General features: G+C 41.1%; 1 protein-coding gene across 1 annotated transcript in view; it reads right to left on the bottom strand.

Moving 5' to 3' along the window:
• Window positions 1-244: 244 nt before the first annotated feature.
• The window catches only part of psmf1 (proteasome inhibitor subunit 1), a 33,935-nt gene continuing 8,735 nt past the window's right edge, over window positions 245-25,444 (bottom strand). The window contains exons 4-7 of the mRNA XM_055652307.1: window positions 21,563-21,754; window positions 5,973-6,026; window positions 2,229-2,387; window positions 245-665 (exon numbers count right to left, since the gene is read on the bottom strand). Coding sequence (XP_055508282.1) covers window positions 614-665; window positions 2,229-2,387; window positions 5,973-6,026; window positions 21,563-21,754 — 457 coding nt within the window. The 3' untranslated portion in view covers window positions 245-613. The remainder of the gene's footprint in view (window positions 666-2,228; window positions 2,388-5,972; window positions 6,027-21,562; window positions 21,755-25,444) is intronic.

Here is a 25,444-nt window from a genome sequence, read left to right on the forward strand (position 1 = left end):
TACTGCTGCACCATTGTGGCACCCTAATTGGTAATAGCTGAACCTTTGGATTTTTGAATGGAAATTATTGAATGCCCGAAAGGGAATTAAAAAAAGTGACAGGAAAGGAATATGAAATTGGGATTAATTGGAAAGTTGCATCAAACAGGCCGCCAGGCCGCCAGGCATCCCCGGCACTATACGGCTCTGTACAAAATAAGAATCAAGTACATCAACACAAAAGACTGGGAATCAAACTACTCTCTTATTTCTCCATCAGTTTATTAAGTTTAACAGGGTCATCAAAACCGAAATATTTATGCATTTAACATCACCTGCCTTCCAAAACAAAATCACAGTGACAACTGCTTGAGTGTACAGCAGCAAGTCAACACTTGGGCAACATGCCACGTACCTGACCAAGTAGTTGGCTGTGCTTAAGAGTTTTACTCATCGCGTTCGTCAACCATAGCGGTTCAGCTGGAGCTGTTAGTCTTCAGAAAGAGATACACAAGAGCAAGTAGCAGTTGTATAATATCCATTTAATCAAAGATAGCAAGTGTCACAGTATTCCACAGATTGTGATGGACGATCGAGGTTTCTTGAAACCAAATGTCTGTGGCAAGGTGGGGGATCACATGAATAAGTCGTCGTATCCGGGGGGAGGGAGGTGATCTGGATCAGGGCTGAAAGAGAAAAACGTTTTGTTATCATGTTTGTTAACCTTGTCAAGGACCCCTCTCCTGACTCTTTTATAGTAAAGCCCCGAGAATTATACACAAGATAGACACAAGGTGCAGAAATAACTCAGCGGGTCAGGCAGCTTCTCTGGAGAAAAATGATGGGTGATATTTTAGGACGGAACCCTTCTTCAGACTGCAAATTATACACGGAATTGTACAATTAATAAACCTGCACTGGCAGGCAGCACAGTGGAGCAATGGTAGTTACTGCCTGCAGTGCCAGAGACCGGGGTCGATCCTGACTACGGGTGCTGTCTGTATGGAGTTTGTACGTTCTCCCTGTGACCACGTGGATTTTCTCTGGGTGTTCCGGTTTCCTCGTACATTCCAAAGACGTGCAGGTTTGTAGGTTTATTGGCTTCTGTAAATTGCCCCTAGGGTGTAGGGTAGAACTAGTGTACGGGATGATTATTGGTCAGCGCGGGCTCGGTGGGCTGAAGGGCCTGTTGCCATGCTGTATCTCTAAATTAAAGGCATAAGAAACTGCAGATACTAGAATCTTGAGCAAAACACAAAGTGCTGGAGGAACTCAATGGGTCAGACAGCATCTTTGGAGGGAATGGACGATGTTTCGTGTCAGGACCTTTGTTCAGATTGGTCAGAGACCAAAGAAGGGTACCGACCCAAAACATTGTCCACAGATGCTGCCTGACCCACTTTGTTCCTTCAACACTTTGTGTTGAGCTATACAGTTTTAAATTGGTCTAACCAAAATTCACATGGGCTTAGCATAATTTATTTTGTCCCTTTTGCCATCATTGATAGCACTTGGTCTTTTTTTGAATAGTTTTGCCAATTTGTGACATAACCTTTAATGATTGATGTATTTGTACTTTGAAATTCCTCTAACCCAGCCAGACTTGCACTTTCCATTAAATAGTGACCTCTCTATTCTTCCCACCAGAATCCATCGCTTTGAATTGATCCATGTTAACGTTTATCTATTTATTTCTTCTGCAAGTTTATTAGTGTCATTTTTTTTTGTGGGGGCGGAGGGAAGGGGAATCGTCAATAATGATCATCTCTTTCCTCCACTCTGCGAATTTAGACAGTGTGGTCCCGATTCCAGAGTTAACATCCTTAATATTAATTACCAATAGCAGAGGTCCAGGCATCGGTCCTTTTGAAATATCACCACCAGTATTTCCCCAATGTGAATCACTTCCATTCTCTGCTTTCTGTCTTGCAACAGCAAATTCTACAAATTGTCTCTGACCATTGATTCCCTGACCTTATCTATTTGTCTATTTTGGGTTGTTTATGAAGGACCTTTGAAAAATTGTGCTATAATTTATTCTGCGGCTGAAAAGAACACTTTAAGTTGTGCATCTGATCGTGGCAAAAATGATTTTGAATTGCGAATGCAGAAGGATATTCCACACTGACAAATAGTAAATCAGAAATGAGTGTTCTACTAGTGTACAGACACACCTACAATTGAACAATTGGTGTTGTATCCGTAAAGGTTTTGCTGAATATGTATCGAGATAAAAACTTCACACGTACTCAGAACGGCCACGTCCAATTGGCCCGAATGGATCAAACCTGGCCCCGGGCGGCACGGATCCTGGAGGAAGTTGTCCTGGTATTCCCGATGATGGGTCAAAGCCAGAGATCGGTACTCCAGACCTCAATGGATCTACAATCATCCCACCTCTTCGATCACTGGCGAGCAAAGAAGAAACGGAGAAGCACATTAGGACCATTGTTTAAAAACTTCATAAATGTAATTTAATGTGTCCATAATTGAAGCTACATGGAGACTGATCCAATAATTGCCCACACCGATGCGACAGCCAAGAAGGCACACTAACGCATCTACTTCCTCAGGAGACTAAGGGAAATTCAGCAAGACTCTAATGAATCTTATAAATCTTATCAAAAGATGCTGCTTAGAAAGCTTACTGGCAGGTTGGGTAATAGCTTGGTTTGGGAGCAGTTCTGGCCAAGACTGCAAGAAATTGCCAAAAGTTGTGGATGCAGTCAAGTCCATCACAGACCAGACTTCCCACCATTGGCTCCATCTATACTTCACACTGCCCCGCACCGGTCAGTCCTTCATCTCACTGCTCCTGTCTGGCGGAAGGTACAGTAGCTTGAACACGTGCTACACAGCTGAGAACTATATTCTGCACTATGTATCTTCCCCTTTGCTCTACGTATTTTACTTGAATTTGACTTGATTGTGTAGCATATCTGATCTGTTTAGGTAGCATGCAAGATAAGGCTGTACCTTGGCACGCATCGAACTTGGGTCTTAACCTAAACAAAACCTAGAAATGTAACTAGCAATTTTTCTTTGCTTACACATCTCATAATGAATGTGCCGTCAAGCAGAAGTGAGTGGGATGGGGAAAACACAAAGTGTGATCCAATCACGCTGCTCTAATTAGAAAGCAGATCAAAGATCTGGTTGGCGCAGACTTGGTGGGCCATGGACGCTTGTTTCAACGATGTATCTCCAAAATCTAAACATTGTACTGATCTATCTCTGTGACCGATTGTAACTGACCAATGCACTTTAGATCAGTAATGCATTGTATTACATGCTTTGACACGATTGAGTATGTAACGCATGGTGAAAATCCAAGGATAACTATTGTCAGCAGAGATTTTACGCAGCACAACCTCGAGGAAATGAAGGAATTAATGAGTTAGAGTACTGCTAATTTTGATGAAACGGAGGTGAGAGTATAATTTGATGCAAAAATGCATAGATAATAAACATCTACTGATGCATTAATCCAACTGCTAAAAATAATCACTACTTAATTTTTCTGAATGTTTTTTTATCTGTGGGATGTGTAAGTCACAATCAATGCTGATGTTTATTGTCCAGGAAAAATGGAAAATAATTTTCGGTAGTGCAGTTAAAGACTCCAGCTGCAATGGTCTTGATGAAAAGGGGAGGTGATTTATTGCTCTTGACTTTCTTAAATTACTGACAATAATGGAGTCTCAGGAATATACCAGGCCTTGCTGCTGTACAGCAGAATGTGACTGATAGTAAGGAATTGCAATTTCTATCTTGTAGTGTGCATTCCATCAGGAACTGTTGTTCATCCAACAAATTGTAGTTTAACATTCGCAACCAGAAAGAACACAGGAGACACTTCAACTTTAATACAAAATGGTAAACTGCCAAGAGTAGAGACAAAGGCTTATGACAGCCATTTTAAACTGTTGGACAGGATGATTCAGGGAGACGCTTATATCCCATCTCATCAAAATCACTAATACAGAGCTGTTCAATATATTTTATACAGTTGTCCTGACCTGCACTGGCTAATTAAGCAAGGCCTGTGAAATGATATATGCAAACCCGAGCTACTCAGTCAAACGGATAGGTTTTAAAAGATTTAAAGTCAGTAAAATGTCCAGCAATTGACACCAATTAAACAACACATCATCGTAAATAAATAAAAGATGAACTAGTGCAGAGAGGGAATTGAAGACATTTTTACCATGGTATGCAGCTGAAGTGGAGAAGTGAAAAAAATGGTTTGGAGACAGCTGTCTCATTGAAATTTGGTTTAACAAGGAACCTATTCTCAACAATACCAGTCATACAGCATGGAAACAGGCTTATCAGCCCAACTTGCCCATGCCAACCAACATGCCCCATCTACACTAGTCCCATCTGCCTGCGTTTGGCCCATATTCCTCTCAACCTATCCTATCCATATATCTGTCTAAACGTTACTTAAACATGGTTACAGTACCTGCCTCAACTACCTCCTCCAGCAGTTCATTCCATACACCTACAATCCTTTGTGTAAAAAAACTATTCTTCTAGTTCCTATTGAATCTTTCCCCCTCGACTTAAACCTATGTCCTCTGGTTCTTGATTCTCCTACTCTGGGCAAAAGACTCTGTGCACTCATCCTATCTATTCCGGAAAGAGCCTTTAACTAACACGACCAGTGCAATTTAAGTGTAGATGCTGGTTTGTAATCGATCTATTCCTCTCATGATTGTATCTCCCTTTGTTAGCTGTGCAGTGGGTTCTTTTGCAAGTGAGCCAGAAACCAAGCATGGAATGCATCGCTGTCTTTCATATGGGACTAAAAAAAAGGCAGTATACGGTCGCTCTGACAGCTCCTTAGACATACCTAGAAGTGCAGCGATATTAGAGATATCCCTGGCGTCTTGCTCAATACATGTCTTTCAAATTTATCTAGTCATTATCACAGTGCTGTGTGCATGGACATTAGCTGTCAGTCAAATTTACGGTATCATCACTGTGCTATTTTTCAGAGCAACTTGGATATAAAACATGATGTTCAGAAAAGCACTGTGGAAAAGTCCTTACCGATGGGAAAGTGGGGCTGGCAGACACAAGATAAGAGCTTACACAGGGAACAGCCAGGAATACACTTAAACCAAATGGTGTATGAAAGCAATTTTAGTGAGATCAAAACAAAACCTTACCTATCCATCCCCCACGGAGGTAACAGTGCAGTCATATGAGGCTTTCAGATATAATAAACACAACCTCAAATATTTCAGTATAGGAATGCATTACATACAGATCTTTCTTTTTTGTTTTGGAGCATGGGGCATAATAAGCACGAAGGTAATGGAGAGGAATAAGACAGGGCATCTAAAGGCACAAAGTGTTGGAGTAACTCATCAGGTCAGGCAGCATCTCCAGAGAACATGGCTTGGTGATGTTTTGTGTTGAGAAGCTTCAGATGGAATTTACTCTGATTTGGAATATTCAGGGCAATTGTAACTGAAAACTCAAGCAGGAACTGTAAAACCTTCCAACTGAATCACTAATGTCCAAGGTTGCAGGGTTCCCTACAAATTGTTGTACAGATAATTTGTGTTAAATTCGAGGCATCCGTAAATCACCTCAGGATATTTTACCATATTAAAGGGGCAGTTTTGGTAAAGAAAACAAATGGTGATGCTGCCTATAAGAAGTAGCAGCAAAAACAGAACATAAAACTGTACAACACAGGAACAGTTGGACCAAAGGGCCTGCTTCCAAGCAATGACTAGAAAGGGAGGAAGTGCCAAAGCCAAGCCAGGATCTGAAAACAAGGATGAGAATTTTACAACCCTTGTATAACCCTCAATGTTATATTAGGTACCCAATGACCCAATGTAAAATGTAATTTTGGTAAATTCATTGGTAAAATGTTATCATATATTTGGGTCGAGAAACCAGTGTAGAAAATGCAAGTGCACAAATGTTCATATTTTCAACATTCAAAGGAGAAACAACATGATATAGACTCCTACCTAAATGGATCAAGATCATCTCCCCCTGTTGCAAATGGTGCCATAGGGCCAGACCTGGAGGTTGGGAGTGGTGGAGAGAAAAAGACAATTGTTAGCTGTACAAAAGACACAAAGCTTCAACATCTGGGGTGACACAGTTGAGCAGCTAGTAGAGCTGCTGCCTCACAGCGCCAGAGACCTGAGGTCGACCTTGATTTTGGGTGCTGTCTGTGCAGAGTTTGCATGTTCTCCCTGTGTGAGTTTACTCCGATGCTCTGGATTGCTCTCACATCTAAAAGTTGTTCAGGTTTGTAGGTTAATCAGCCTCTGTAAATTGCCCCTAATGTCTAGAGAGTGGATATGTGAATGGGATATCGTAGAACTTGCGTGAACAGGTGATCAATGGTGGGTGTGGAGTTGGTGGGCAGAGTTCAGTTGCCATGCTGTATCTCGAATCCGAACTAAACTAAATCCCAAGCAACACAGTGTCAACTGTGGTGAACTTTTCAGGTAATGGAACAGCCTATAAACATTCTCCTAAATACATCAGTTGTTCAAATGGTCTTTCCCCCCTCCCCTCCCAAACACACACAATGCATGGAAACTTTAATCCACAAGCAGACAGGTTAATGGAGGTGCAAGCTCCTATATATTAAAATATGACCGAGATTGACATGCCAGTTTACTTGCTGGGTTAATGGGATATGTTGCAGATTAGTTTTTCTTTGTTTTTAAGATATACAGCATGGAAACAGGCCCTTCGGCCCACCAAGTCCATGCTGACCAATGATCACCTGTACACTAGTTCTATCCCACACATTAGGGACAATTTACAGAAGCCAATTAACCCACAAATCTGCATGACTTTTGGAATGTGGGAGGAAACTCGAGGATCCAGAGAAAACACACAGAGAATGTACAAACTGGGTTTGTGGATTTTGCTGGTCTGAATCCATGTTGCTCGCTGGGCCAAATCCTGTATCCTACCACCTCTGAACAGAGACCAGAAGTGTAGACATGGATTCAGACCAGTGAAACCCAGAGAGCCAGATAACAGAGAGGAAGGGGCTGTTCCTGAGTCAGGTGGTGTACGCTTTCAAGCTTCTGTATGGTCAGGATGGTTTTTTAATTGGCGACTGTAAATTGCTCCTAGTGAGTAGGTAATCTGGGTTGAGTTGATAAGAATGTGGGGAGAATGAAAATGTGATTACTGTAGGATTAGAATAGCTCGGTGGTTGGTCAGCATAGACTTGGTGTGAAGAAGGGCCTGTTCCTGCACTGCATCTCTCTATGATTCTGCCCCAGAGATCCGGGTTTGATCCTGATGTTGGGTGCTGCCTGTGTGGAGTTTGCATGTTCCCCCTGTGACCGCATGGGTTTCCTCCTGGTGCTCCGGATTCCTCCCATATACCAAAGATGTGCGGGTTTGTAGATCAATTGGTCTCTGTAAATTTCCCCCTAGTGTGTCGGGATTGGATGAGAAAATGGGATAACATAGAACTTATGAACAGGTGATCAATGGTCAGCGAGGACTCATGGGCTGAATGGCCTGTTACCATGCTGTATCTTTCAATCAATGACACTATTTGAAAGATTTTCATTCCTTTTACTAAAAAGTGTTTAAATTATTATTTCACCAGCCTTCACGCACGGAATGACTGCTAACACTCTAACACTCGAATCGGAGTTGCCCATCGTACACCTGCCTCAAATTGACAGCAGCATTTGTGCCTATTCACCCACTTACATCCACACACATGCCGAAACTCTATACCCACTCTTCAGTAGATTGCTGCTCGGCAGCAGAATCTAACAAGGTGATTAGGCGTTGGTTTGCACATCAGAGAGTACAGGATGAAGGAACAGAAATCTTTAACTGGTGGCAGAATCTGAGATTCTCCCACCTCAGCAAAAATACCCATGGGGAGATTTTTTAATTGTTCATATTCATGAAAGGTTTTGGTATGGAAAGACTGCTTTCAGTGGCAAAAAGGTCAGTAACCAAAAAGAGAAGGGAGGAGACCTGATTTTTCATTTAGGTGGTTGCTGTATGTATTCAGTGAGCTGCTGCCTGAGAAGGTGGTGAAAGCTGTTTCAATCAGGTTTTCCAAAGAGGAATTGGATTTGAAGGGGAAAAATTTGCAAGGCCGAGGACAGGATATGAGGTGGGACTAATTGGAAACCTTTCAAGAAGCTTATAAACACATGGAAGACTGACTGGCCTATTTATGTGCTGCACCGTTCAATGATTACACACGGAGATTATTCTTTGGTGGAGGCTGTATATGGTCAGGGAGAAACATTTCTGACAACATGGGTTTTTATGATTATTTTCCAGGTTAACTGTACTTGTAAGGGTTGCTCAAAAAAAAAGAATAGAATAAATCAGATTGACTGTGTAATAAATAATTGCAGATGCTGGTTTAAATTGAAGGTAGACACAAAATGCTGGAGTAACTCAGGGGGTGAGGCGGCAGGATCTCTGGAGAGAAGGAATGGGCGACGTTTCAAAACGACGCCCATTCCTTCTCTCCAGAGATGCTGCCTCACCCGCTAAGTTACTAAATCAGATTAACTCTCACCCAGTGCACGTCCTAAAGCTATTCTCTCCCAAACACTTGTCCACCGTGCAGTTAATGCAGGAGAGTCATCGCCTGTTTCATTTTCAATGACACCAAGATAATAATCTACGAAGAACGTTATTCGCATCTGACATTTGCTGCCGTCTCAAAGGCAAACATCTTTGCAGCTTCAAAGCAAAATCATTTTAAATGCTAGCTAAATTAGATGCTAAAAGCTATCATTGATGAGCACAGCATGGGTATAAGACAAGATTTATAATCTGTAAGAATGGCAATTTCAATACATTAATGTTGCTTCTTCTCTCCAAAGCCTCTAATATAATATCATTTTTTTAAAAGAAAGGACCATTTATAAAAAGTACTCTTACAAATTCAAAATATTTTGAGATGCTTTGATGAGGTGAGAATTGAGAAGCTGTTTAATTTGGCAGAGATAGCAACCAGAATCAGATATTAGATGACTACCTGGGGAAATGAGAGGGTTTAATTTAATCAACATTGTTATTATCACAGGAATATATTCTCTGATGGTATGGTGGAAGCTTTTGAAAGGTGATTGGATACATTTACAGGAATGTAAATCCAGGGCAGTGAGATAAATAGGGTAGGTAGAGATAAGTAGTACAGTCAATTGTGCTTCCTTGTGACAGCTCTAGTGATCTGGGTTTGATCTCTACATCCGGAGCTGCCTGTGTGATATTTTCATGTTCTTGTAACCGTGCAGGTTTCCCCGCAGGTGCCATAGTCTTTTCCACGTTTCAAAGGTTAATTGGCAATTGCAAATGACTTGGATGAAAACGTAGGCAGTTTATTTTCTATGTGTGTTAACTTACGTAGGACATAACATAAAATGCTGAAGGAATGGCACAGTGGTGCAGCTGGCACAGTTGCTGTCTCACAGTGCCAGAGATCCGGGTTCAATCCTGACCTGTTGGTGTAGAATTGCATGTTCTCCTTGTGACTGCTTGGGTTTCCTCCGGGTGCGCCGGTTTCATCCCACATCCCAAATAATTGGCGTTTGTAAATTGCTCCTAGTGTGTAGGGAGTGGATGGAAAAGAGGACACCATAGAATTTGTGTGAACGGGTGATCGATAGTTTGCGTGGACAAGTGGGCCGAAGGGCCTGTTTTCTTGAGTACAGTGCCCTCCATAATGTTTGTGTTTAATTGCCTCCTTAAACCAGGTATAAGAGAGCTCTCAGCACCTGGTCTTTCCTCCAGTCTTTCCATCACCTTTGGAAACTTTTATTGCTGTTTATCAACATGAGGACCAAAGTTGTGCCAATGGAAGTGAAAGAAGCCATTATGAGACTGAGAAACAAAAATAAAACTGTTTGAGACATCAGCCAAACCATAGGCTTATCAAAATCAACTGTTTGGAACATCATTAAGAAGAAAGAGAACACTGGTGAGCTTACTAATCACAAAGGTACTGGCAGGACAAGAAAGACCATCACAACTGATGACAGAAGAATTATCTCTATAATAAAGAAAAAGACCCCAGCACCTGTCCGACAGATCAGAAACACTCTTCAGGTGTGGATTTGTCAATGACCACTGTCCGCAGAAGACTTCATGAACAGAAATACAGAGGCTACACTGCAAGATGCAAACCACTGATTTGCCGCAAAAATAGGAATGGACGGGTTACAGTTTGCCAAGAAGTATTTAAAAGAGCAACCACAGTTCTGGGAAAATGTCTTGTGGATAGATGAGCTGAAGATTAACTAATATCAGAGTGATGGCAAGAGCAAAGTATGGAGGAGAGAAGGAACTGCCCACGATCCAAAGCATACCACCTTATCTGTGAAATACGGTGGCGGGGGTGTTATGGCCTGGGCATGTATGGCTTCTGAAGGTACTGGCTCACTTACCTTCAATGATGATGGTAGTAGCATAATGGATTCTGAAGTGTATAGACACAACCTATCTGCTCGTTCAAACAAATGCCTCAAAACTCATTGGCCGGCGGTTAATTCTACAGCAAGACAATGATCCCAAACATACTGCGAAGGCAACAAAGGAGTTTTTCAAAGCTAAAAAATGGTAAATTCTTGAGTGGCCAAGTCAATCACCCGATCTGAACCCAATTGAGCATGCCTTTTATATGCTGAAGAGAAAACTGAAGGGAACTAGCCTCCAAAACAAGCATAAGCTAAAGATGGCTGCAATACAGGCCGGCAGAGCATCACCAGAGAAGACATCCAGCAACTGGTGATGTCCATGAATCGTAGACTTCAAGCAGTCTAAACTAAACTCAAACTCAGCGAGTCAGGTAGCATCTGCGGAATGAATGGGCAGGTGACGTTTCGGGGTGGCACCGTTCTTTACTCTCCACAGAAGGGGAGCAACTTATGTACGATTATCTTCAAAAATTTAGTGAGAGGTTAGTACTGATGGATGCAATGGAAGGAAATAGACAGGGAGAAGACAGATTGATAGGATTATTCTGAGAGTTAGCTTAGATACACTGGGCCAAATAGCCATCTTCTATGTTATAGGAAAATGTGAATTGCAATATGAAAGTGAATCTGAACAAACTAATATTTAAATAGTTATGGGTACACAATTTACTGACATATTCTGAATGGATGAAATAAAGAAAGTTATTTCTTGGGAAAAAAACTTTCCTAAAGTTTAAAAGAATGCACGTAGATAAAAGCTCATTAATATGTTATACAGTAGTTATTTTCCAAGAATTTGAACAGTAAACTGCCTTTAAGCTCTCTGGGGAAATTACAGGATATTTCACACCTATTGTGTAAAAAGGTCTTTTACTCCAGTCTGTTTGTCAAGGGAAATAATTAGGCTTTTTTTCAAAGAAAGACTGCAAGGAGAATCAGGATTTAATACGATTTCACAGGTTTTCATTTAAAAAGTAAAAATGTTTGGAGATAACATACATCAGAAATCACCAGGAGACACAAATGGGCAGTACATCAGCTGCCTGTTATACTTCATATTGAACTTTCCAATGCACGGACCAAGTGGTAGATATCACCTGTATTCAGTAGCTGTCAAACTCATATTCAACTCCAAACATGCATTTAAACCAAGTTAAATAAGTCACTAATGTAGGGAAGCCTCGCATGTTCTTGGATTTGTATGATTACAAAGACATAAATTGAGCAGAGTGAACGTAACATTATTCTGCACATTCCCTTGTCCTGAAATGAAGCTGATTGCTGCTCTATGTCAAGTCTCTCTGAGTATTTTCTTGGGTTACCATCAACAAGGTGAAAAAGAAAATATTCAGATTAGGCAATAAGGCATTAAAGTTAGGCAAAGGATGCTAGACTAACTCAGTGGGTCAGACAGCATCTCTGGAGAGCATGGATAGGCGATGTTACGGGTCTGAAATATTCTTTTTATAAATATTCCACTATATACTAAACACTGGAACATTTAGAAATTGCAGATGCTTTGATTGGGTAAGACTAAATTACTATGATAGCAGTTATGGGAGGCTAAAGGTTCAAGATTCTAGCATCTGCAGTTCCTTGTATCTCCGTAAAGGCATGTTGAATACTTTAGAATGTGCTTTATAATGGGGCCAAACACTGAACAATAAATAAAGGACGAACTTTAACAATCCAGCATAAAACTTATCCTGATATTACTAAATAATGAGGAAAAGTTATAGGCTGCCTGTTCCACCTTTGCTGGAGCTGATATGGATTATGTGCAGGCAGGGCAGCACCAGTGGTGCAATGGTAGAGTTGCTGCCTTATGGTGCCGGAGACCTATGTTCATTCCTGACTACGGGTGCTGTCTATATGGCGTTTGTATCTTCTCCATATGACCGTGTATGTTTTCTCTGGATGCTCCAGTTTCCTCCCACATTCCAAAGACATCCGGGTTCGTAGTTTAATTGGCTTCTGTAAATTGTCCCTAGTGTGTAGGATAGAACTAGTGTATGGGGGTGATCGTTGGTCGGTGCGGACTCGGCGGGCCACTGTTGCCTCTCTGTATCTCTAAACTAAACTAAAAATAAGTATTAGTCTTGGCATCATGTTTGGCACAGACATTGTGGGCTGAAGGGCCTGTTCCTGTGCTGTACTGTTCTATGCTCTTAAATTTCAATCCCAGGATTTCTCAATGTGTTCTACTGCCAATTAATTAATTTCAGAAATGCAGTTGACCTTGTAAATTACCTGTTTTGTACACAGCAAAGTCACACATTCAGTAAGGACTTAATGAAAAAAATAATGGTCAGGATCCTGGGAAAGAGTCCAGCATCTTCATCAATCAATGCCATATGATTTGTTTGTACTAACCTGTGAGAGCAGATGAACCCTCAGTTTAATATCTCATTTAAAAAACATTGATGCACAGCGTTAATTCTGCATGGGCGTATCCAGTTTAGTTTATATTTTCACATGTACCGAAGTACAGTGAAAAGCTTTTGTTTGTGTGCTATCGAGTCATAGAAAAGACAATACATGAATAAAATAAAACTGTCCACAGCCCTAAAGGATTAAGGGTACAACATTTAGTGCAAGTTATAACATTAAGGTCAGATAAAGTCCGATTAAAGATGGTTCATAGGTCTCCAATGTGGGCGATGGGAAGTCAGGCACTCACGCTGATGAGAGGACAGTTCAGTTGCCTGATAACAGCTGTGAAGAAGCTGTCCCTGAATCTGGAGGTAATCTGTGTGGGGCATGGGAGAATCACGCAGTGTATAAGACAGGCATGCTGATGTATCTTGACATTGGTAGACCATCAGTAATACTTGCAAATAAATCTAACACTCCGATCTCCAGAACACAAACTATTAAATTGATAAACAGCCCAAAAAATTACAGTGATACCTCAAACCAATTATACATGTTACTGAATCCTGCTTCTACAGAACATCAATTTAGTCAATGTAATAACTGTCTCTTTGCAAAATATACCCTCAGACACACTCCGGGGAGCAGAGAACACAAAAGGAACAATCCTTCACGAGAAATGATATGGCTTCCATAATTACTGCCTCTCTACTTCCTCGTGAGCATTTTTTTATTTTAATTTACACATTTTGATCTGGACTTTGTTAGGAGGATGAAATTTAAACCCCTTTTTTAAATGACTACAATAATTCTGGTGGGGTTGTTGGGCAGACAGTTCCAGGATTTAGATCCAGCAGTGATGGAAGAAATTGGCATATTTCCAAGTCCGGATGGAGCCGACTTGCAGGGGAACATGTTGGGTTCCACTCCCCGGCTGCCCCTTTAATGTCCTGCTGGTTGCAGGTATGTGAGGTGCGGACAGAGTTGCCAGAGTGAGTAACTGCAGTAAGGATGGTTTGGGCCCATTTTTGTCCTGTGTACTGAGATACAGTGAAAAGCTTTGTTTTGCATGCAATCCAATCAGATCAGATCAAACTATGCACAAATACAATCACATCTAACTCAAGTACAATTGGTAGAGCAAATGTGAGGAGACAGAATATAGTTCTCAGCAATGTAATTGCACCAGTTCCACGGACAAAGTCCAATGTCTGCAATGGGGTAGAGGTGAATTGGACAGAATCCTAGCTTATGGTAGAACCGTTCAGAAACTTGATAACAGTGGGTAAGCTGTTCCTGAATCTGGTGTGTACAGTTTCAAGCTTTTGTAACTTCTGCTGGATGGGAGCAGGGAGGAGTTTTTGATTGTGTTGGCTGCTTTTCCGAGGCAGCATGAAATGTAAATAGAGTCACTGGTCTGTGTAACAAACTGGGCTACATCTACAACTTTCTTCAATTTCTTGCAGTCTTCCAAACCAAACCAAGCCGCCCCTGCTCCTCCCCCAAAGACCAGAGACCAGAGAAGAGAGAGCTGACGATGGTGGTTGTGAGGAGTCAGGCTGATCGGAGGATGAACCAGGATCTGGCCTCCATGCACCCAAGGTCAGCTGCGGGAGGTGCCCCCGGACCACAAAGGTAGATGGGCGAGGAGAGGGATGTCGGATCGCTGGACGATCCAGACGAAGGAAACGGCTGGAGGCCCACAGCAGCCTGGGCTCGTCTGCATCGGCTCCACTCCATAAGACCTAGAGCGCGTATTGGAATGGCTCCAAAACCTGGCACCTCTTGCATGCAGTTTCAGTGCACTATTTCTGTACATTTTCCTAACCGGGGATTGTTCTTAGGTATGGCAATATTTGACTAAACTGTATGTAAAAAAAGAATTTCACTCCGCGTACACACATGTGGCAATAAAGTTCCAGTGACCATTGGAAAAATGCCGAATTTCCTTGGTCTCCTAAGAAAGCAGAGAATATTTTGTAGATAGCACACACTGCAACACAGCACCTCAGCATGCTAACCACTAAACTACAGTGGCAACTAATCAGTCACCTGCCTTTCGGGCTTCCATTCAGAGAATTTATGAAGCTTGTTCAGAAATAATCATTGGAGATGGCTTCATGTACAAGTCAAAGCACTGAATTGAAAATGAGGTATTAGAACAATTAAAGAATGCAGAGCTTAAAAGAACGCTCTGCAAAATAAATTTAAATAAGGATGCAGGTGATGTTCAGGCGGCAGCCCAAGGCCAGCTTTGTGTACAATTCATCACACCAAAGGCCACGCACTAAACATATTTGAGCTTACCCAATGAATCTAATTAATTAGGGCTACACACAAACTTACCTTTATTAAGCAGCAGAGACTGTATTGCCCAAGAACTGTTGCCGGCTATTAAAAAGAAATCAATTCTCTGAAGCGCGGTCCATGGAATTTAAATCACATCAATCCCAATAAAAACAAAAACTGGTTTGTTTAATCTTCATAGGTGTGATTTAAATACTGAGGGGAAAATACAATTTGCTACTGTCCACAAGAGTTACGCACTATCATTAGCTATCTGCAGAAGGCTCACTTAGTCTAAGATCAGATACTAAGCTGCCAGTAAATAAGGTGGATGTTGAGCGATGGTACACATCGAGAGCCATGATAGTGAGAACGTTTATCAGTGTAGTGTCTGCACATTCCCTCACTCATTTGTTGACTTTTACTATGAGTGGTTAAGGCCTCTCCGATACATCACATCATCATTACAGAAAAATTACAGTAAATTCTGAATCTAGCCCCAGCTTTCCACCAGTACATGCTGGATCACAATTTACACTGTGAAAATGATTCTTCACAAGTCCTCTGTTACACAAGGTTATTTGAACAGATGAAAACGTTTGATGACACTTGGAGGAAGCAGCATCTTTAGATAAAAGATTTAAATGAAACAAGTTCCATAACAGTGTGTACAGTCACAAATGTCTCATCTTTGGCAGCCTATTTAAAGCACTTTCACTCACATCAGGTATTTGCTAATGTTCTCCACATTAGGTGAGTAAAGCATATATGTGTAGGGAAACACGTGACGGAACAATCACAGTTAAACCACTTTGCAAAAGTGCCAATTTAGGAAAGAAATGAATTAAAAGAAAATTGTATATGAAGAAGTCTAAAAAAGGGTCCCGACCCAAAACATCACCGATCCATGTTCTCCAGAGATGCTGCCTGACCTACTGAGTTCCTCAAGCACCGTGTCTTTTTTTGTAAACCAGCATCTGCAGTTCTTTGTGTCCCTTGCGATTCACCTTGAGGTTCAATCCCTTGTCAATTTCCTTCTTTTAAACCCGTGATTCAATTCTCCTGGTTCTACCTCCTACTTTGGGTGTTAAGGGTCCTGACCTGAAACATCACATATCCATGTCGTCCAAAGATGCTGTCTCACCCACTGAGTTGCTCCAGCACTTGGTCTTTTTTGTAAACTAGTATCTGCAGTTCCTCGTGTCCACCTCCTCCTATTGTTCCACAGTTTTGAATCGTTTCTATTGATCTAAGTCCAATTTTATTGTCTTTATATATTTATTAAACATTCATTCAAGGGATGTGGGGATGACAGGCTAAGTCAACATTTAATTGTTCTTCCCCAGTTGGATATAAATTAGAATGTGCCCCAACCCATCCTTATGAGAATAGAAGCTGGGATGTAATGTTAAAATTGTACAAGGCATTGGTGAGACCAAATCTGGAGTATGGTGTACAATTTTGGTCGCCCAATTATAGGAAGGATGTCAACAAAATAGAGAGAGTACAGAGGAGATTTACTAGAATGTTGCCTGGGTTTCAACAACTAAGTTACAGAGATAGGTTGAATAAGTTAGGTCTTTATTCTCTGGAGCGCAGAAGGTTAAGGGGGGACTTGATAGAGGTCTTTAAAATGATGAGAGGGATAGACAGAGTTGATGTGGACAAGCTTTTCCCTTTGAGAATAGGGAAGATTCAAACAAGAGGAATGACTTCAGAATTAAGGGACAGAAGTTTAGGGGTAATATGAGGGGGAACTTCTTTACTTAGAGAGTGGTAGCGGTGTGGAATGAGCTTCCAGTGGAAGTGGTGGAGGCAGGTTCATTGGTATCATTTAAAAATAAATTGGATAGGCATATGGATGAGAAGGGAATGGAGGGTTATGGTATGAGTGCAGGCAGGTGGGACTAAGGGGAAAAAAAGTTGTTCGGCACGGACTTGTAGGGCCGAGATGGCCTGTTTCGGTGCTGTAATTGTTATATGGTTATTTGCTGACTTTCCCTCCGACTATTGATCTTAGGGAAGTTGAAGGCACAATGCAGAAAGTAGATTGGAGAGGACAACTTGGTCACAGGTCTATGGTTATTGCAGGTCAGGTCAAGAGGACAGGCTTTCACTATTCCTCCCACAAAAGTGCATCTCTGCCCAGACACAAGCCGCATAAATAAAACCGTAAACAAACTGCACCTTCATGGTCATAACTTGACATGCTTTCTTGCTGTTTCAATAGGTTAAAAAGCTTTTAAGCTTCTATACCTTCTGTTGGACGGGAGAGGGCAGAAGGAGGAACGACTGGGGTGGGAAAGGCCTTTGATTATGTTGGCTGCTTTGCCAAGGCAGGGTAAAATGCAGATGACAGGGAGTCTGGTCTGTGTAACTTGCAAGACCTCAAGCCTTAGTAATGCTCAGACTAGTCATAGGGGGGACAGGGTTAAGTGTACATATAAATAGATCTCTGCTCCCATAATGTTCCCCAAGGCCAGTTATTTGACTGATATACATGGGGGCTTATTGCCCACATTTCAGCTGCTTGCCTTTGCACAATATCATATAGGCTGGGGAAAAGTTTTGCAGTGTCCTAAAGCATCACATCTTTTTTTGTGTCTGGCTCTGATTTAGTTTCTGCATGTATTGATGATTTTTGCTGGAAATGTTTTAAATTATGCAGGATTTGGACCCACCAAAGGCAGCCCCACCCTGTGGCAGAAACACAGCATTACAACCAGCATACAGACCAAGTGCCAACAATGCAGGCTACGATGCACAGACAAGGATTTACTGCAGTGAGCAGGTGGTGACATTACGTCTGTCTCCAGGTGAAGTTGAACGGAAGCAAAGAGGGAGATTAATTAATTATACAAGTGCAGTAGTTAATCAGCTTACATTAAAAAAAAATATTAGATGTTGCGCACCAGTGCAACTATTATAAATCATATCCACAATAGAATTTTAAGGACCTAGGATGTTTGTTCTTTATATTCAATGTGGGCAAATTAGATTTGTGTTATTAATATATTGCTATTTTACATCTTTTTTCTTTTCAGTCTTGTATAATTATGGTAAATCAAATTTCACTGTACCAATTGGTGCATGTGATAATAAATGTAACTTGAACGTGTTATGTGTAATTTATTTTCTTGTGTTTTGTTTCAGTCTATGTGCTTGTGATGCTGCTGCAAGTAAGATTTTCATTGTACCTGTACCTCGCCATAGTAAGAAACCCAACTTGATTAGCCAAGTACAATGGTTGGGATGACCCAATGTCCTGTTCTTGAACTGTATGACACCATGACTTGTGGCTCCATTTCACACTTCCCTCAACACATTTCCTGCATTCAGCCCATACAACCCAACTTGTATTTTACATTAACAATGTCAACATTGTAAAATGACCTGTAACCGTAGACACGAGCAACTTTGGATGCTGGTTTACAAAAAGAGGCACAATTGCTGGAGCAACTCAGCAGGTCAAGCATCATTCGTGGAGACCATAAGGAGGTGGCGTTTCAGGGTAAGATCTTGTTTCCGTAGGTTCGTTTCTCAGACAATTTTATAAATACCATACCGAGTAGCCCAAAAGAAACTTGGTCAGAGGTCACTTTTTGCAAAGGTCTTGACGAAGATGTTGGGAAAGGTGGGGCAGGAGACAAAGGTTTAGGTCGGCAATTCCACAGTTCAAACCTGGGTAACTTTCAGAAATTCTTAAAGGTCAAGAATCAGAGGAGAGCAGAGATTTCAGAGGGGTGTACGGTGCAGGAAGTTTAAAGAGGTTAGGTAAAGAGGTAAGAGAAGGTGGAATTTGATTATAAGGATAAAAAAACATTACAGTCACGGCTTTGGTGCTTAGGTGTTAAAGTAGGAAAATGTTGTGATGATGTGGAGTAACAGCTCACACAGTGATGAACAGAAGATCATCATTAGCAGTGCCAGGAAACGCCCGTTGTCTATCATCATCATTTCTTCTCCAAGTTGTTGTCGCTTGGACTCCTTCCTTCCGTACTCTTCCAGTTAACTCCCAAGAATGAATCCGGAACCTTTCTACAGACACTAACTCGCCCAGGATTGGCTGCTTACTCTGGTACTCAGTTATATCCCTTTTCTAGCTCTGCTCATTTCAAATTGTGCTTGAGGCTCTCTCAGTTTTGTCATTAATGTCCTTGGAATTATTGTAAGCAACCTGAACATTCTCACCCACCTATTTCGATTTTGCATCACTTACAGAAACAGTATCACACCTCCTGCCAGTCCTTCCTTTGCCCGCAGTCCAGGTGCTCCACTTACTGAGGCTCCCCAGTCATACTTTTGTCTCATTAATGTTACTAGGCACCAAATTTTCAGCAAAGCTGTCAGTCCACGATGAACCCAACAAAAGATAATGAACCTCTTGTTGGCAACAGTGGATGTGTGCAGCGTAGACATGAATATCAACTCTGTGGATGTGGATATTTCTCCCCTACTGAATATTGTGAAAGTTGGTAGAGCTGCTGCCTCACACCTGGGTTCGATCCTGATGTCAGGTGCTGTCTGTGTGGCGTTTGCATATTCTCCCTGTGACCACATGGATTTTCTCCTGGTGCTCTGGTTCCCCCCCACCACATCCCAATGATGTGCAGGTTTGTAGGTTAATTAGTCTCTGAAAATTGCCTTGTGTGTGTAGAGAGTGGATGGGAAAGTGGAATAACATGGAACTAGTGTGAACGAGTGATCGAAGGTTGGTGTGGACCTGGTGGCCTGAGGTCCTGTTTCCATGCTGTATCTTTCAATCAATCAAGTTGATTAAGAGATACGGATTAAGAGATACGGTTACAAACTACGTATTGCTTCCAGCATTGTCTTATTTTTAATCCGACTCCAGACTTTCTGATCATATTTTAATCCAAGACAATGTTTTCGTGATACATCGCAAATGTAAATGATTTTGTGATACAGCACAGAAACAAGCACCTTGGCCCACCAAGTCTGCATAAACCAGTGATCACCCCATACACTAACACTATCCTTACACACTAAGGAAAATGTTACAACTGATCCAATTGGAAAGTTACTGGAGAGTACTCTGAGGGATAGGATTTACATGCACTTAGATGGACATGGGCTGATTAGGGATAGTCAACATGGTTTTGTACAAGGGCTGATTAGGGATAGTCAACATGGAGGTCGTGTCTCACATATCTGATTGAGTTTTTTGAGGAATCTGACTGAGGCTTAAATTTTTCGCACATAGGGTGGTAGGTGTATGGAACGAGCTGCCAGAGGAAGTAGTTGAGGCAGGTTCTATCACAACGTTTAAGAAACATGTAGACAGGGACATGGATAGGACAGGTTTAGATGGATATGAGCCAAATGCAGGCAGGTGGGACGAGTGTAGATGAGGGCAAGTTGGACTGAAGGTCCTTTTTCCATGCTGTAAGACACAATGACATGGATAGGAAAGGTTGTGAGTAATAGGGGCCACATGCAGACAGGTGGGACTTGCGCACCCTGGGCAAAAAAGATTTGAAGATGCAGGGTAGTTGTTCCTCATCACCTAGACCATTGTGTTCTCCTGCATCACAATAGAGACTGTACTGCAAAGATACTTCGATGTCTGTAAGGTGTTTGCACTTATCGGAGTTCAGGAAATGCACTGTATTAGTAGGGAAAGGAACTGCAGATGCTGGTTTACAAAAAAGGACACAAAGTGCTGGAGTATCTCAGCGAGTCAGGTAGCATCTCTGGAGAACATGGGTAGATTACATTTTGGGTTGTGTCCCTTCTTCAGACTGATACTGTATTAGCCTTGCCCTCAACCCTACCTTGCCACCTTACCTGCTAGGCTAAAGGGTTAAGTCAGGGGTCGGCAACCTATGGCCCATGGGCCGGATCCGGCCCATAACCTGAAATCATCCGGCCCGCAGACTTATTTTTTTTCAATTAGTTTTCACGGCCTGGGCGCTACTGCCAGTTCCCGGGACACGAGGGATCTGGAAACTGCAGCCAGACCCGGGGACTCAAGCTGATTTGGGAACTGCAGCCAGTCCCAGGGCACGCGAGGGATCTGGGAGCTGCAGCCAGTCCCAATGACACGAGCTGATCTGGGAGCTGCAGCCAGTCCCGATGACACGAGCTGATCTGGGAACTGCAGCCAGTCCCGGGGATGCGAGGGATCTGGGAACTGCAGAAAACTGATTGAAAAATTCGTGAAAACTAATGCGAAAAACACCAGGTGTCACACTAGTTAGTATGTATTATTAGTATATATTATTAACGTATTATTACTAGTTTATGTATTATTAGTATGTATGATTACAAATTACTAATTTAGTTAGTATGTATTATTATTACCTCCATTTAACTATGGTAATAGATGCGGCCCACCATCCGCTCAGAGACATGTGTCCTGGCCCCTAAGCAGAACAAGGTTGTCGACCCCTGGTATAAGTCAAAGCAAGCAGCCTTTTAAATGGAATTACAGACTCGTCACTCACCAGGGAGATTGCCTCTGCGGGTGACTGGGAGGTATGTAGAGTGGGCTGGGGTCTGTGAGTGGTTGAGTACAAGGCCGAACTGACTTGTTTTCTTTCAGGGACCCTCCTTCCTTCCTCGGTTTCGTTCCGACCAAAGGAGAAATAATCACTGACTCAACACGATGCCGTAACTCATCTTTCTTCTTGAAAACTCTGGGGAGGGAAGATCAGAAAATGCACACATTAGAATTTGTAAAACTGGATAAATGAGAAAAGTGAATATCCTCCGAAATCCATGAAAACGTGTAATGGATGTGGGTGCCCAGACCACTCACCCTGTGTAGGTTGTTTGCATAGTTACCCAAATGGTTTCAGTCCCGACCCAAAATATCATCTATCCATGTTTTCCAGTGATGCTGCCTGACCTGCTGAGCATCAGCATCTGCAGTTCCTAGTTTCTACTCTTGTTTCAGTCTCCTCCTCTTTCCCCCTTAAGGTATTTATCTTGCTTTCAGGAAGCACATTACAAATCAAATCAACTTGCATTCATTAAAAAATTCCCGTTTACCTCTCGGATTCCCTCTAACCTGTGTTCGATGGAAACCGAAACTTCTATCAGTGGATAACATTTTTCCCTATCTATCATATCAAAATACTTCACAATTGCAAATTCCGTTCAGAACTCACCCCAAATCATCTTTGCTTTATGGGGAAAGATCCCAGCTTCTCTAGTCCCTACACATTACAGAAGTATTGCATTCCCCAGTGCCCTCTCCATCCTTTGTGAAGGATCATCACCAGCACTGGACACATTGTTCTACCTGTAGCTCAATAACCATGTTATAAAGGCTTAGTATAACTCCCTTACTTTTGTACTCTATGCCTCAGTTTATAACACTAAAGATTCCATATGCCTTTTTAAGAACCATTTTAACGTCTTACCATGTTCAAGTAAAAATGTTATGATTTTTGTGTTTTCTCGAGAGGAAAGAGACCCAGTGTGTTCAGCCTTTGCTCAGATGTAAAAAAATATAAAGTGCTGGAGTAACTCAATGGGTCAGGCAGCATCTCTGGAGAATATGGATAGGCGACGTTTCGGTTGGGATGCTTTTTTTAGACTGTGGTCTTTATCACTCAGAGATTGGTTGGTATATGGAATGAGCTGCCAAAGGAGGTAGTTGAGACAGAACCTAAAACAACATTTAAAATAATTTGGACTGATACATAGATAGGAAAGGTTTAGAGGGATGAGGGCCAAACACAGACAGGTAGGACTAATGATGCTGGGGCACCTTGATCTGCATGGGCAAGTTGGAATGAAGGGGCTGTTTCACCTTTGTATGACTCTATACAAACTATGACTCCAGAAGTGCTGCCTGACCTGCTGAATTTCTGTAATACTTTCTTTTTTTAAACCAGCATTTATAGTCCTTGTGTCTACATTTCCGCAGATATCCTTGCATGTCTTGCATCATCCTTGTAAATCTTTTCAATACCTTACATCCAAGTTTGATCTAACCGAATTTAGGGAGATTTAGCCTAACTACTCAATTCTATTCTTCTAGAAATAATCTCGCTTTTTTTTAAACCATACAGCCATGATAACTGTGACACAGCTTTTAGCAAGTGGCATATTTGTGGTCTGAGCTCCCTGAACCTTTCTCAGATTTGCATCTTCCAGGCATTCTTTCGATAAAAATGTGATACTTCGCATTTATTCATATCGAACTTCATTTGCCATTCATGCAATAATTTGGTGAATGTATTGATGTGCTCATGTCATCCAATCCAATGCTCGGTATTGACAATTCGCCCCATTTTGATATCAACTGCAAATTTAGGCCCAGAGGCAACCCGAGGAAAGCATTTTCCTTATACTGCAGATTGCCATGACCGGGAATGAGCTGCCTGAAAGGACAGTGGAAGAAAACTTAATATCAGCTTTCAAAAGGAAACGAGGTCAATGCTTCAAAAAGAAATATTCAGAGAGATAAGTGGTAAAAATAGGAGGCAAGGTCGGTTGTGGCATGCTTGTACAAGCTTAATGGGCCAAATCGTCTGCTGTATTATAATGCTAACCACTCACACACATATATATGCCAGGGAGTGCAGGAGCTCAAAATTAATTCTAAATTCTCTGCAGTCTCAAGCCCAATATCCTGAAAGACGAATTGCAAGTTCTTGTCAATACTAAAAGATGCAAATTATCAGCTGAGCTCACAATCTTTGATGCACTTGAGGAACTCGAGGGACTAGTCAAGTTGCACGATCCCTCAAATGTTTGAACTCTTTCTCAGCTTTTGTAATATGGGTCAATTTCTTGTCTGATCAATGGAGACATATTTATTTGTCCTTTTGCACCCTCACCTATTTATTCTACATGGCGTTTATCGAATCACTTGGCCACTGGAGGATGTTTTTTTGTTTTTGTTTTTGTTTATTTTATTAGAAGTTAATACAGTACAAAACAATACAGTGGTACCTAATTTTAGGTGCCAACTATGTCATAACGTAATACATTCTATGTACAACCTCTAGTTTTATGTTTTTGAAAAGGAAGTAAAAAAAACAAAAAAAAAAGAGAAGAAAAAGAGGAAAAATAGATAGTAGAAAATAGAAAAATGTGAAGTGTGTATATAAGAAAAGAAAAAATAGAAAGTAGAAATAGGAGAAAAAGACCCTTAAAAAAGAAATTTTCAAATCTTTATTCGGAGATGTAAATCTATCCACGACCTGACCTGAAATCAGTAATCTTTACGGTACTGCTGCATCACATGATTCCAAAAAGTCGATGAAAGGGGACCAACTCCTTAAGAATTGGTCATATTTATCTAATAGGCGGAGTCTCATTTCTTCAAGGTGTGCTATGTCCATCATATTCCTAATCCACATTTTAATAGTTGGTATAGCTGTATTTTTCCAAAATTTAAGTATCAATTTCTTTCCAATTATTAACCCATAATTAAAGAATACTTTTTGGTCTTTATTTAAATTGATATCTTCTACTATTATTCCAAATATAATCCATTCCATATTAGGTTCTATTCTTGACTTGAAGAGCTTTGTAAATATATCAAATATATTGCTCCAAAATTTATTCAACTTTGTACATCCTACAAATGAATGTGTTATATTGGCGTTTTGAAACAAATATTTATCGCATCTGGGAGAGACGTTTGGGTAGAATTTATTCAACCTCGTTTTTGAATAATATAGTCTATGTAATAATTTAAATTGAATTAAATTATGTCTTGCATTAATAGAGCAATTATGTGTGTTCATCAGATACTTTTCCCATCTATCTTTCGGGATCTTTATCATTAATTCATGTTCCCAATCTTCTCTTAGTGCCTCTGTTGAGGGTAATTCTCTATTTAATATACTATTATAAAAATATGATATTAGTTTTTGTGAATCAGCCTTAATATTCATTACTTCTACTAAAGGGTCTAAAAATATAGTTTGAAATCTATGTATATATTTCTTCATAAAGTCACATATCTGTATATATTTAAAATATTGATTATCATTCAGTTTAAATTTTGATTGTTGAAATAATAACAATTTGTCCAATTCATACATATCTCCTATGTTTTTGTCTATTAATTTAGCAAAATTAATTAATCGATTCCAAAACAGTTCTTAGCAATATAATCAAACTCAAAATCTGAGATCAAATCAAACAATAGGATATTTGTTATTCTGACAGTTTCGTCTTTAGACTTTAGAGATACAGCGCGGACACAGGCCCTTTGGTCCACCAAGTCCACATCGACCAGCGATCATCCCTTACACTAACCTTTGGAATGTGGGAGGAAAACGGAGCACCTGGATAAAACCCTCGTAGGTCACAGGGAGAATGTACAAACAGCACCCGTAGTCAGGATCGAATCCAAGTCTCTG

This window comes from Leucoraja erinacea, chromosome 21, assembly GCF_028641065.1.
Source record: "Leucoraja erinacea ecotype New England chromosome 21, Leri_hhj_1, whole genome shotgun sequence".
NCBI classification, from domain to species: domain Eukaryota; kingdom Metazoa; phylum Chordata; class Chondrichthyes; order Rajiformes; family Rajidae; genus Leucoraja; species Leucoraja erinaceus.